The sequence below is a fragment of the Kogia breviceps genome, chromosome 1 (genome assembly GCF_026419965.1).
Source record: "Kogia breviceps isolate mKogBre1 chromosome 1, mKogBre1 haplotype 1, whole genome shotgun sequence".
In the NCBI taxonomy this organism is placed as follows: Eukaryota; Metazoa; Chordata; class Mammalia; order Artiodactyla; family Physeteridae; genus Kogia; species Kogia breviceps.
In genome coordinates this window covers 123,806,637-123,821,102 of record NC_081310.1, presented here as the reverse complement: position 1 = coordinate 123,821,102, position 14,466 = coordinate 123,806,637, and the positions used below count along the sequence as shown (strand labels likewise).

The 14,466-nt window shown below is 40.7% G+C and overlaps 1 protein-coding gene across 8 annotated transcripts in view; it reads right to left on the bottom strand.

Moving 5' to 3' along the window:
• Positions 1-4,054: 4,054 nt before the first annotated feature.
• The window catches only part of KYAT3 (kynurenine aminotransferase 3), a 57,046-nt gene continuing 46,634 nt past the window's right edge, over positions 4,055-14,466 (bottom strand). For 6 of the 8 annotated variants that reach the window (XM_067043124.1, XM_067043119.1, XM_067043126.1 and 3 more), the window contains exon 14: positions 7,597-7,970. In XM_067043124.1, the coding sequence (XP_066899225.1) occupies positions 7,908-7,970 (63 nt within the window). In that variant the 3' untranslated portion in view covers positions 7,597-7,907. Of the gene's footprint in view, positions 4,667-7,596; positions 7,971-14,466 lie in introns of those variants that run through there. The other 2 variants (XM_067043117.1, XM_067043122.1) reach the window with 2 other exon arrangements.

Below are 14,466 nucleotides of genomic sequence, written 5' to 3'. Positions count from 1 at the left end.
GACTAGTGTTTTACCAGGGCATTCCAGAGGGAGAAAAATCTTTAGAAAACTGAATGGTTTTCATGAGTTTTGTACCCTTTTGCACATATACTGGTCAGCAGAATGCTTCAAAAATAATTATAGGGACTTCCCTGGTGGTCCAGTGGTAAAGAATCTGCCTTACAATGCAGGGGATGCGGCTTCGATCCCTGGTCAGGGAACTAAGATCCCACATGCTGTGGGGTAACTAAGCCTCTGTGCCCCGTGTACCTCAACTAGAGAGCCCGTGTGCCGCAAACTACAGAGCCCACACATCCTGGAGCCCATGCGCCACAACTAGAGGAGAGAAAACCCACATGCCACAGCTAGAGAGAAGCCCGTGTGCTGCAACGAAAGGTCCCACATGCCTCAAGGAAGGTCCAGCGTGCCGCAACTAAGACCCGATGCAGCCAAAAAATAAAATTTTAAAATAACTAAATTATTTAAAAATAAATAAAATAAAATAATAAATTTTTTTAAATTTAAAGTAATAATTATAAAAGTGGTGTTATAAGAAGTCATCTGGGGGAATTCCCTGGCAGTCCAGTGGTTAGGACTTGGCACTTTCACTGCTGAGGGTACGGGTTCAATCCATGGTCAGGGAACTAAGATCCCGCAAGCCATGCAGTGTGGCAAAAAAAAAAAAGTCGTCTCAGTAATTTACACAGAAAATGAGGTTATGGTAATAGGAGCTATAGCTCTAAGGTTTCAACTAAAATATGATGTTTATGCTTTCAATGGACAATTAATGAGGGGGTAAAGATTTTTTAAAGTAATAGTCAGGATAACCACTCTCATTGACAAAAGGACAAAATTATTATTCATCTTTTTTACTATGAGATTTTGTTACAAATGACAAGTTTTACATAATATAAGAAAAAAGATGCTGTATTAAATGTCAAAGAAAGTAGCAGCTGTATAATATGATGAAGTTAATATTGATTAGAAAATCTAATTATTTCTACAATTTGTTTTGATCTATCCCAATACAGCTGTTTGTCAGCAGGTGGATTTACTATTTAATTGGCATGACTGAGTAATTAGATGTATTCTCAGAGCAGCAATAAAATGAAATTCTCATGTCTCAGGAATGTGGTTGAGGTTTTTGTTTTATTTTGTTTTATCCTTGGGTTTAACCAACTGAGACCAAGAAGACTTCTTGTTTTATCTGGAGACAATTTTTTTTTTTTTTCTTTTTTTTCCGGTACGCGGGCCTCTCACCGCCGTGGCCTCTCCCGCCGCGGAGCAGAGGCTCCGGACGCGCGGGCACAGCGCCCATGGATCACGGGCCCAGCCGCTCCGCGGCATGTGGGATCTTCCCGGACCAGGGCACGAACCCGCGTCCCCTGCATCGGCAGGTGGACTCTCAACCACTGCGCCACCAGGGAAGCCCTGGAGACAATTTTTGATTTAAAATATTTGGTAATTGTGTAGTTATATAATTGTTTTTATCATAAGAATGATGGGGAAAATGTATGAGTTTGACAAATATTTGTGATGATTTACCTTTCTCTCATACTAAATCCTTCAGGACCTCACCATCTCCTTCCTGGGCTCCTGCAGGAGCCTTCTGATTTGTCTCTCTCACTACCTCCAGGCCTTTTCATCAGGTCAGTTTATCTTCTAGAAGAAACATTTGATCTGCGTACCATATCTTCTATATCAGGTAGTAATTCATTCATCTGTAAATAATTAAAAAACCTCTATTCTGGTGGCTTAAAAAATAGGGGTTTATTTGTCTCATGCATTACAAATTCTGGGGTTACAGTAGCTCCAAATTGCTTCCAGGGTCTGTCTCTTCTTTCTGCTATGCCATCCTTATTATGTAGGCTTTCACTCTGATGCCAGTTGCTGCCTGAATGCAAGATGGCTACTGCACCTCCAGCCCTTACTTCTATAATACATTCCAGGTAGGAAGAAAGTAGAAGGATGAAGAGGACAAAAAGACGAAGAAGTCTCAGGATAACTTTGCCTCATCTTTTTCCATGAAGGGAAGCTCTTCTCAGGCACTTTTGACTAGTTGCAAGGGAAGCTGAGAAATTGGATATTTTGGCTTTTAGCCTCCATAGTAGAAGTAGTCAAAGGAGAAGGTGGATTATCATTGGCTTTTGGATAGGCAAACCTATCTTCCAAAAAAAGTCTTTAAAAATTCATCATTGTGTGAAGTCCATATCTCATTATTATAATACAGTATAATGTCATAAAATGAGTTATTACATAACTTTGGGAATTTGTAGACAACTTATCATCATTTTTGCTAATCTACTTGTATTAGAATTCTTCAGAGAAACAGAACCAATAAGGTGTGTGTGTGTATGTATATATATAGAGAGAAAGATTCATTTTAAAAAACAGACTTACATGATTATGGAGGCTGGCAAGTCCAAAATCTGCAGGGTGGGCCTGCCGGCTGTAGAACCAGGAAAGACCATACTGCAGTTCAAGTCTGAAGACCCTCTGCTGGAAGGATTTCCTCTTGCCCCAGGGGTGGGGGGTGGTAAGGTTGGGGAGGGGAAGTTGGGGAGGTGTGTCAGTCTTTTGTTCTGTTAAGACCTTTAACTGATTGGATGAGGCCCACCCACATTATGGAGAGCAATTTGCTTTACTCAAAGTCTACTGATTTAAATGTTAATCTCTTCCAAAAACACCCTTTCAGAAACATCCAGAATAATGTTTGACCACATATCTGGGCACCATGGTGCAGATAAGTTGACACATAAAAACTAAGCACCACCAATATACCACCTACATTAACCATGCCTGAATGTCAGGAAATAACATCTGCTAAAAGGTAGAGAGCATAGGGCTCATTTAGAAATTGAAATGAGTTCAGTAAGACTAGACATTTGAGTAGGAAAAGATGGGAAAGATGGACTGGAGGAGTAAGAGGGAGACCATATCATACAGGGCACTGTAAGCCCTGATGAGGAGAATCTGAGTGACAGGAAAAATGACCTTCAGGGGTGATTCCCTTACCTGACTAAGTAATGAACTCATTCTTTCCTCAATCAAGAAGGGTTTGCGGCAGGGAGATCAGTTCGGTGCTTTGTGACCACCTAGAGGGGTGGGATAGGGAGGGTGGGAGGGAGGGAGACGCGAGAGGGAAGAGATATGGGGATATATGTATATGTATAGCTGATTCACTTTGTTATAAAGCAGAAACTAACACACCATTGTAAAGCAGTTATACTCCAATAACGATGTTAAAAAAAAAAGTTTGCGGGGCTTCCCTGGTGGTGCAGTGGTTAAGAATCTGCCTGCCAATGCAGGGGACACGGGTTCAAGCCCTGGTCCAGGAAGATCCCACATACCGCAGAGCAACTAAGCCCACGTTCCACAACTACTGAAGCCCGTGTGCCCAGAGCCCGTGCTCCACAACAAGAGAAGCCACCGCAGTGAGAAGCCCTCGCACCACAACGAAGAGTAGCCCCCGCTTGCCACAACTAGAGAAAGCCCGTGCACAGCAACAAAGACCCAACGCAGCCATCCATAAATAAATAAATAAACAAACAAATAAATAAATGGTTTGCATCAGAGAATGATCGTCTAAAAACCCTAAACACCAAAATAACCCAAAACAAAACCCCAAAACAACAGCAACAAAACGCATTTACATTAAGAGCAATGGAGAGTAAAAGATTTTAAGTCACTTAAGACATTTTCTCATCCATTTCCTCCCTTTGTCATTCTGTCCCTTCTTTCAACCAATGTAGTCCATGTGAAGTTGACCTTGGATTGGCCTAAGTTAGCTAGCATGTCCAATCCCCTTGGCCTCAGCGGATAGCTCAGGAATGAGCCAATACGACACAATATATCATTTGCTGGAGCTTCGGAGAAAGTGTCGTCTTTTGCTGGATTTGCTAGTGTCACCATATGATAATCAGAAACTGCTGTAGCCGTGTTTCTATCCAGGAGGTACAACGTGGAGATACAGCTGACACAGAGAAGACAGAAGTACGAAATGGAGCTTGGTGATATATAACAATATGAGTCTTGAATCAAGCTGTAACTGAAACTAGACTACTCCTAAAATGTTGAGGCAGACAATTCCTTTTTATTTGATTTAAACCCATATAGGTTAGGCTTTCTGTCACTTGCAACAGGAATAATCTTAACTAATATATGTAACATGATCACATTTGCATTTTATAAAGCTTGTTTGGGCTACAGGGATAAGTTGCAAGGATCAAGACAGGGAGAACTGTTAAGAGTTGACTAGTAATTCAGTTGAGAAATGACATTGGTTGGTGTCAGAGTGGGGGCAATTGGAGCAGAGAGAAGTGATGGATTGAAGAGAGGTGGGGTACTATATAGAGGATTTGGATGTGGGGAGAAAAGTTAAAAATGACTTGTAGGTTTTCTGACTTGAGCAACTAGATTGGTGGCACCATTCACTGAGGTGAGGAACCCAGATTGACTAGGGTTTGCCTATAAAATGTCCATGTGAGATGACAAATGGGATACTGGATGTGAAATTCAACAGATAGAACTAGGCTGTTACAGATTTAAGAGTCACTAGCATATACAGAGTAAATGAAGTTATTTAGTGAGAAAGACAAAATACCAATATCTAAGAAACAGGCAAAGGAGACGAAGGAAGAAGGGCAGAGTACAAAAGGCAACTGATGATCATGCAGCACCACAGGATCTAAAAAAAAAAAAAAATTAGGGTTCAGCAAGGCCCAAGCGACCTGCAGTGGTAAATACTAAGAGGTAAAGCCAGATGGAACTGAGACGTTTCCTTTAAACCTAAGAACATGGAGGTCGTTAGAGAACTTAGAACAATAATGGGTATGGAATCCAGACTGTAGCGGGTTGAGGGTAAGTGAGGAGTGTGTGTTTGTGTGCGAGAAAGTGGAATCATCAAATGAGGAAAACTTTTTCAAGTTATTCCATTTTGCAGTAAAATTTCTCAAAAATCCAGAGCTAGGTCATCAGTCCCCTTTAGTCGCTAATACTGACATATTTGGCGCTCGTACCCAGTCTCATGTCTTTTTGGTTGTTCCTAGTTTGGAGGAATTATAAACCATGCTGCAATAAACATTATTTTACATATCAAAAAAAAAGGTATGGATAGGATAGCACGAAACCATTATCCTTACTCTAGTCCTTGAGGTCCTATGTTACTTCTCTGGCCTAATACCTGCTACTCCATCCCTTGGTTATTCCATCCAGCCACAGCAGACCTTTGGTATTCATCAAACATAAGACACCCTCCGTTGTAGAGCCTTTGCACTAGCTATTCCTTCTGCCTGGGATGTTCCTCTCTAAGATCTTCACAAGGCTCTCTCCCTCTCTTCTTCTAAGTCTGCTTTTATGTGCCCTCCATGAGACCCACCTGACCATACTGTTTAAAATTCCAATTTGCTTCCCTAAAACTCTCATTCCAACCTCTACCCTGCCTTACTTCTTTTCTTCATACAATTGCCATGTATAAGTCTTACAATATATTTCATTATGTTTATGATTTAGTTATTGTCTCTCCCCTATCTAGGAGAGCCCTAGAAGGCAGGGATCTTTGGTTCATTTGTTCACTGATATATCCTAAGTGCCTGAATATCTTAGGACAGTGCCTGGCACATATTAGGAGTTCAATGAATATTTGTTAAAGGAAAAAATGAAGGATGGAGGGAGGCCAGTAGGGAGAGAGAAAAAAATGGAAGGAAGAAATTTTGCCCTGAAGAGGAAGAGATAATAGGGTTGTAGATAGAATCAGGGAAAGGATTTTCTAAGATGGGAGAGATTTGAAAGTATCTTACTGTTGAGGAAGGGATCCAGTAGAGGCTGAAGATACAAGAGAATAGGCTGAACCAAGTCCCTGAGAATGTGAGAAGACATGGGATCCAGAGTACAGGTGGTGGGATTAGCACTGGACAAGTCCAAGGCTGCAAAGAGTGGATTTAAACCCTGGTGAAAATTTTATCAAGTCCCCCACACTAGTGGACAGGCACAATTTTCACATGGAATTTGTTTTGCTCTGCAATAGTTGGCTTCTGAGGTCCTGGCCTCCTTCTGGATGGCTGGGCCTAGTACTGCTTAACCACCAATACTCCCCACTGTCCGCAGGCCCTGGGGGCAATAAAGAAAGGATGGATGCTGATGTAGATGTCATAGACTCACTTATTGGTAGAATCCCAGCTGGGAGTGCTGCTCTGGTCGTTCCTACTTTGTCATTTTTCTAAATTTTGTTTTTCACAGAAGCAGGAGATTAGGTCATTTAATAGTACTGGCAGTGGTGGGCTTTGAGGTGTTAGGAGAATGGAGAAGGCTGGATATTTTTACTATGGAGAATGGAAGAATATTAGGAATTGCTGTTGTGGTAAAATGTAGAGAAAGCTCATTAGGGGAACACAGAAGAATTAAGTCAAGTTAAGGTCAATGACGTGCATTCATGGTTGTTAGAACCTGCCCAATTATGCATTTTGCTACAGCAGCGCTCAGCAGCCCAGTTGCAAGCATGGAGCTTCAACCCCAGGGATGAGCTGTTGTTTATTTATTTATTTTGACTAGGCAGGTGAGATAGAACAATGAGCAAGTTATTCAAGGCAGCAAAAGTATCTTGGCTGAAGTTATGGATGATGAAATCTAACCTGGATATGGAAGGGAGTGAAGATACAAAGAGACTGACAGAAGGTTCTACAGACTACAGCAATGATTTTCAAACTTTAGTGGGAATAAGAATCACCTGGAGGGCTTCCCTGGTGGCGCAGTGGTTGAGAATCCGCCTGCCGATGCAGGGGATATGGGTTCGTGCCCCGGTCCGGGAAGATCCCACATGCCGCGGAGCGGCTGGGCCCGTGAGCCATGGCCGCTGAGCCTGCGCCCCGCAATGGGAGAGGCCACAACAGTGAGAGGCCCGCGTACCACAAAAAAAAAAAAAAAAAAAAAAAAGAATCACCTGGAAAGGGTCAGATTCTGAAATTATTATTCAGTAAGTCTGGGGTGAAGACCAAAATCTATTTTCAACAAAGATCCTAGTTGATTCTGATGTAAGAGGGCCATGGACCAATTTTTGAGAAATAGTGGATTTGAAATGATAGTTTAAAGTAATATTTTGAGAGTAGCTGAGTGAGAGAGAGAGATGGAGAGAGTGGGAAATATTGGCCAGGGGTGATACTTTGTGTAAGAATAGGTGGTTACAGTGTGAAATGACTAACTTATTATCTCAAAGATGGAACAGCCTGAAATGATGAAAGGTTTAGGGTATGCCCAAGGGAGTGGGTGGCTGAAGTGGAGAGTGGAGTGGAGGTGAATATCACCAGAGGTGAGGAGGTCAAAGTACCAAAAGCCTAGGTAATCCATGGGGACCTTGAAGCCACTCCAGATGATGGCAGTACTTGCAAGAGAGGCAAAACTATGAGCAGAGTTCAAAGTCGTTAGTAAGTGAAGGGGAGAGAACTACAGGTGGGTAGAGACAAAGCAAAGATACAGAGTTGAGGGGGATGTAACTGGTTAAGGGTTTTCATGCAATGGCAGAGAAGTGAAACTGGCCAAGAGTAGTTGAGTGCTTATTGTTTGCCAGGCTTTACATACATCAGTCCATTTCATCCTCACAAACAACAACTCACAAACTTCATATAAAGTAGGTGCTATTTTTATTCCCCTTTTATGAGGAAACTGAAGCGCAGAGGAGGTTAAGCATCAACCAGCATCTCACAGTTCTTACCACTGCACTATACTGACACATAAAATGGTCTAAAAGCTGTTTTAATACAATTCAGCTGAAAAAAAAATCAGATCTCCTGAATATTGTCAGGAGTAGGATTAACAATGGAAATAGTCCTTTAAATTTCATTTGTACTGAAAATTTTTTTTCAATACCCAGCAAGTAGCAGTACTAAATAATTCCATACTAGGTCATCTAATAGAAACAATGCGGTCTGCAAGTATCAAAACTTCTGTCTACTCCATGCCTTGATGATTTCTTCAGCAGCATCCAGTGTACTATCTTTCTGTAAATTAATGAAATAATCATCATTACATATCAAAATAAATTCAAGATGAAATAAAGATTTAAATATAAAAAATATACCAAAATCAGTCCATCCGTAACAGTCATGTAGTGATGTGGGAACCTAGTGCTTCTCAACCCCTGATAACCTGAGCTGGGCCCAGATGGGCTCCAGCCAGTCCTTGGTCTCTGCAGCTAAGACAGAGCCCAAGAGCATTCATGGGGTGGGGGACACCTTGAGTTGCGTCACTGGAAGCTCTGCCCCATATTAAGCCACTTAATCTCAGCAGGAACACAGAGACTGGGAAATGGCATCCACAGCATCATCCCTTGCCTTAGTGGCCAAATACACAAGTCCCGAGCTCTTTAAGGAGCCCAGTAGCAAATCAAACAAACCAATTATTTATAATTCTATATCCCATGGCTGTCAGGCTAGAAAAGTGAATGAACCTCACAAGAATTCAATGTTAGGAAAGCTAGAGAAGCATCACGGCAATCACTACATCATACTGTTTTGTGATGCTGGCTGCCAATTCAGGACACTTTATTACTACTTTCCTGACATCAAAGAAATCTACAAATTAACCGGTATAGGGCCAAAGAGCATCACCAAAAAAAAAAAATGATTGGCAAACTGTATATACAGCTCAGACTGAAAACAGTTTAACCTGATCCCAGCCAAAACCATGTCCATCAGTGTGAACACCCTCACTCATAACCACTTGTGGCAGCCCAAGTGGCCTTCAGCACCAAAGACCCAGACTCGTAAATAACACTGATGCAGGAGGAGAATCTGAAGGATGTGCTGATGGGATCCACATTCACTGTTTCGTCCATTTGGGTAGGAAGTATACAAAATCACAGACCTCTTTCAAAGAGGCTTCTAGACAACAGAAGAAAATCCCTCCCTTAGCTGCCAACACACAGAGGATGCCAGGCGGAACAAGAATGGAGGAATAAATTAATACACAATTACAGAAAAAAGTCAAAGAGTACAGAAGAGTTTACACTGAAAAATAATCATCTGCTTCTTCCCTCCCCACCCCTTCCTACTACTCCCACCATCCCCCAACACAATTTATGGCAATTTCTGGTTTTAGTTCTAGTGGTTGTCACTAAAATCTAAATAATGTGTGTTTCTAATTTTTTATTTATCAACTTCAGACAGTGTTCACCATTCTCTGCTCTGAATGAGGAAAAACTGGTTCATTCACACTATTCTGCCCCCTCCCATATAAGTCTCACAGTTATAAGCCCCTAACTCCCACACTGTTTGAGGGTCAACTGTATTGATAAAATTCATTTGCTTTTTGAATAGGTAATATCTACATATGGTAAAACATTAAACTGATGGATAAACTTCTGCTTTCTCTACTTCTCCTTTTCCTTTCTGTTCCATCTCTGCAGAGTGATTTAGTCCAAAAGCCATTACGTGGGGCTGAGTGAAATAGGAGATCATGTATGGGGGCAGGGGGAGACTTGGCAGCCTGGTGCAGGGTGCTGCAGCCAGACTGGAGTGAGTAGACTTTCCAATATTGGTGGCATGATGTGGTGGTGATGGCAGTGGTGGCACTGACCAGGAACAGGGTGTCAGAGTCGAGGGGCGTGAGTAAGCAAGGCCTCTGTATGGCAGGGTGGTTCCAGGCAGCTTGGAGCATGGAAGGGATGAGGCAGGTATCTGCCAACGCAGACAGGCAGGGAGTGTCAGAGCCCGTAAGGGAAGAGGAGGGCTTCTATGCAGTGGGTGACAGTGGTGGCCTTGGAGACTTAGAGGAGGGTATCTCTACAGGAGAGTGACAGCAGCAGATCAGCACAGGGTGTTGAAGCTCAGGTGAGGTGAGGATGGTGGCCATACAGGGGACGGGGCAGCAGCCTGGTAGAGGTGTCAAAGGTGCCTGTCAGGGCTGCTGGGTGGAGGGGCAGGGGCACTGACAGGAGACTGGTCACATACAGAAGTACTGATTAAAGAAGTGGTGACATGATGAGCCAGGTGTTTTACTGTCAAAGAAGGGAGGGACAGATATGGATAGGGAGAAAGCTAGAATAAACTCTGTGGTGGTTTCAATATATATAGATAGACACAGAAATAAGTAGAATAGAGACACAGACATAGAATGTATGTATATACATTTACATATTCCCTACATCTGTCCCCTGGGAGGGCCTGGGAATACTAATACCCCAACAGCAATGAGCACTCCTAATGCCCAGATCTTGGTTTCTTAATATCATTCTCCACTAAAAGGTGATTCCAAGTTGGGCTAGATAATGACAAAATGAACCTGGTGCATCTTGCTATGCCAGAAAGTAAGGAAATGCTCAAAAAATGATGGGGACGTGTCAAAGGAAACAGAGGCCAGCTTAAAGGGGCTCCTAATGGCCAAATCTGGGGAAATTTGAGCATCAAAATAAGTAATAATAATGATAAATTATAATCCACTGAATGAAACAGGAATCCATAAGTCCTTACATATATGAATGAATAGATAAATAAATTGCTTGATGAGAGATGGAATATTTTCATAGTTTCAAAATACCTCACCACAAAACATTCATTATTTATCAAGGGAAAAAGTGAAACTTTACAGTAGAGAAGCCTGGCAGACACCACCTCAATAAAGTAATTAAATTTAACATTACCAGCAGTAGGAAAAACTAAAATCATGTGCTGATAGGATGCAAAACAGTGAATAAAGCATCACTTCCACGGTTTCCTGCCAAAGGTGCATAATCTGAGTCTATTCATGAGTAACTGTTAAACAAATGTTGAGGGACTGTCTTCAAAATAATTGGTCAATAATTTTCAGAAGTATCAAGGTCATGAAAGTCAAGGAAAACTGAGGAACCATTCTAGCTTGAAGGAGACATGACAGCTAAATACAATGCACAATTCTGGCCTGGACTGACTCGATTGATGACTGGCTGACTGACACGATTATGGCCTGGATTTATTTCTTTACTTGCTTGTTTGTTATAAAAAGGACATTATTGGGGCAATTAGTGAAACTTGAACTGGATCTGAGATTAGATAGAATGATATAGCAATGTTAAGTTCATGATTTTGATGGTTATACTATAGTAGAAGAATGTTGTATAATGGGGAATACATAATAAGGTATTTGGGAGTGATAGAGGCATCAATAATTAAGTTAGGAACTTATATAAAATTGTTTGGAAAAACAGTTCTTCAAACTTATCTATTAAGAATATTTCAAAATATTTTTTTAAAGTAACCCAGCCTCCCACCCATCTCCCACAACCACTCAGTTCTCCTCCCCAGAGGCAACACTGGGATTTGATTACATCTCCTTCCAGGGACAGTCTAGGCACTTAAAAGCTTCTATCTCCCTCCCTCCCTTTTTCTTTTCATATAGATGATAGTATTCCTCACAAACTGGTCTGCTCCTTGTTTTTAGCTTATGCTCTATCACTCCATGGAGCTGCTTCACACTTTTATGGATGTGAATGTAACATAATTTATTCATGCAGCCTTCATTGGTGAATATTTTGTTTATAATCCTTTGATATTATAAACAGTGTTTCACTGAAAATCCTCAAACACAAGACATTTGATGTACAAGTAAATCCACAGGAAAAAATCCTATAAGCAGAACTGCTGGGTCAGAAGATATGTGCATTTATATTTGGATGATACATTTTCATACTAACCACTGCAGAGATTTTACACATTATACTTGTACTCTCAATCAATGCATGAGAGTGTCTTATGAAACTTTTCAGTTGTTTTGGTTGTTTCCAAATTATCAGAAAAAATAAAATTTCACTGCAGTTTTATTTTTCTTTTCTCTTATTATGAGTGAGGTATAGCATCCTTTCATATACTTGACAGCTACTGAGGACTTTACCCATAATCATTGTAAAGTGCTGCTGCTTTTGGTTTGTTTTGCCCTAAATTCAACCTGCTTTCTTTCAATTTCCACTTTCTTGGCACGTTTTGCCACCCTTTTATTTTTTGCTTTTCCAAGAGGATTGGATGAGGTGTGTCAGCTTTCCCTAGGGACTTCTTGATGTGGCTCCACTATCTTCCAATATTGAATGCTGATGCAAAGGAGGTGAGTCCACACTGATCCTCCTCTCCTGTCTCCACGGAGGCCTTGATCATCTTGTCTAGATGCCAAAGGATCATTTATAAAGTCCAATGGATTAAAACAAGGCATATCTCAGTGTTATTCTGTGACAATGTTCCCTGAGACAAGCCATTCCCTTCCCATTTTTAGATTTGTTTGTTTTCAATGGAAAGCATTCTCAAAATAAAGCTATACAATTCTTTCCCAGTTCCATTGGTCTGCCTCCCCACACCACTCCCTCCAGGAACTCTAGGTATTTCATTTGTCTTCCACGTCTGTAATTTTTCTAACATTTTAAAATTCTTTTTTCCTGGGAGTTCCCGGGTGGTCCAGTGATTAACACTGCATTTTCACTGCCGTGGCCCGGATTCAATCCCTGGTTGGGGAATTAAGATCCCACAAGCCACATGGTGCGGCCAAAAACAAAATTCTTTGTTCCTTTCTACTTCTTTTTGCTCACTCTTCTCAATCCTCAGTATGCTTACAGAAGTATTTAGTGTTCTCTGTGCTGTTTCCAATGTCACTACAATTACCGATAGCTTTATTTTTTCCCTTCAATTTCTTACCTGAGCTCTGACAGCTGCCATTTCATCTTCTTACATGATCTTACTCTATCTTCCCTGAACTTTAAAAAATCTCTGCTGTAACTCTTGTTTTACATGTTTTGAATTTGAAATATCACACTTTTGGTTTGCTCTATGGAAACAGTATTTTTCTTTTTTTGGTTGAATATTCTCTGTCTGATACTTGTTTTTCACTGTACCTTTCTCCTTGTCCCCTTATAGTATCTTTTTAGATTCATAGCTGGTTCCTTTTAATTACTCATCTTTGATTGAAATCTCTTTGTAAGCTACCACTGCCAGCACACCTACATACGGCTCCTATTGTTCTGGGTAATGAGTAAGCTGCCTGCTGGCTCTGTCTATGATCTGAAGACATATTTGCAGGTTTGTATAAAGGAAGATCCAGGGAACCACTAGAAGGGAGCAGAAATTATCTCTGGTTCACAAGGTTAAATATGATTAATGTAGAGTTCAGAGAGACAGAGTTCTTTTAGACTTTATTTCTTTCCAATTAATTTAATTGGCTCCCTCCAATTTAATGTATCCACACTGCCTCAACACAGCTTTAGCAAAAATGACAGAGGTGAAGACCAAATCTATACAGCCCTTTCTTTCCACCTGGTTTGCACAGGTGCTAGATGACATGACTGTATGTTTCTACTCTGCCTCTTCCATGGGGCCAAATGGGTCCGGAGAAGTTCCCACTACCAGTGCACTTACTGTTCCTGCTGTTCTGGATAATGAGTAGGCTACCTGTTGGCTCTGTCTATAATTTGAAGATGTAGAAGCAGAAGCCTTTCTTCATGTCTTCCCTCTACCATTACCTTCATTGATTTGGCAACTCTTTCTCACTTCCTGGGGGATTTGTGAATTTGTTTTCCACTCTCCTAGTTGTTTCTCTAATAATTTCCAAGAAGAGAATGGGGAAGGGCCATGTTTACCATTCTAAAACTGGAAGTCTTACACTACTTTTTCCTTCTGTTAGTTCTGTTTATAACTTCAAATAATATACCTCTGTTTCTAGATCCACTAGGAGATGTGAGTGTTAATGGCCTTACCCTTTCTTCTACATTTCAGACAATTAAATGTTGACATTGTTATGTTGGTAAGATTTATATTCTATTCTGGATAAGTCTCCCATAGTTTGTCTATGGGATGGCTCTAAAAGTTGAAAACAGTGTTTACATCACTCTGTCTAGACTTATACATGAGTGTGCAGGTATAGAGAGTGCCTTAATCTTCAGAAGACTGTTTTCAGTAGTGATAACATCTTATCACTAAATTGTTAAAAACAGCAATAATACATGCAGATTATTTTTAGCACAGATCTGACAATACTGAATTCTCTTAGCTTTCATTTACCAGGGATGTTTCAGTTTTAAAGGACATTTTCATGGATATAGAATTCTAGGCTGACATATTTTTTATTTCAGCACTTTGAAGGTGTCATTTCTTTGTAATCTGGTCTCTGCTGTTTCCGATAAGAAGTTAGTTAACATTCGTAACTTTGCTCCCATGCATGTGAGGTATAGTTTTTCTCCCGCTGCTTTCAAGATCTTATCATTATCTTTGGTTTTCAGCAGTTTGATTATGATGTGTCAAGATGTGATTTTTGTTTGTATTCTGTGTGGTTCACTGAATTTTTAGATCTCTAAGTGGTTTTTCACCAAATATGGGGAAATTTTGGCCATTATTTCTTAAAATATTTTTTCTGCCACATTCTCTCTCTCTCTTTTTTTTTGATACTCCAGTTATATGTATATTATTACTTGACACTGACTCATAGATCTGAGACTCTCCTTATTTTTCAAAAATAATTTTTCCCTCTTTTTTCAGATTGGATGAT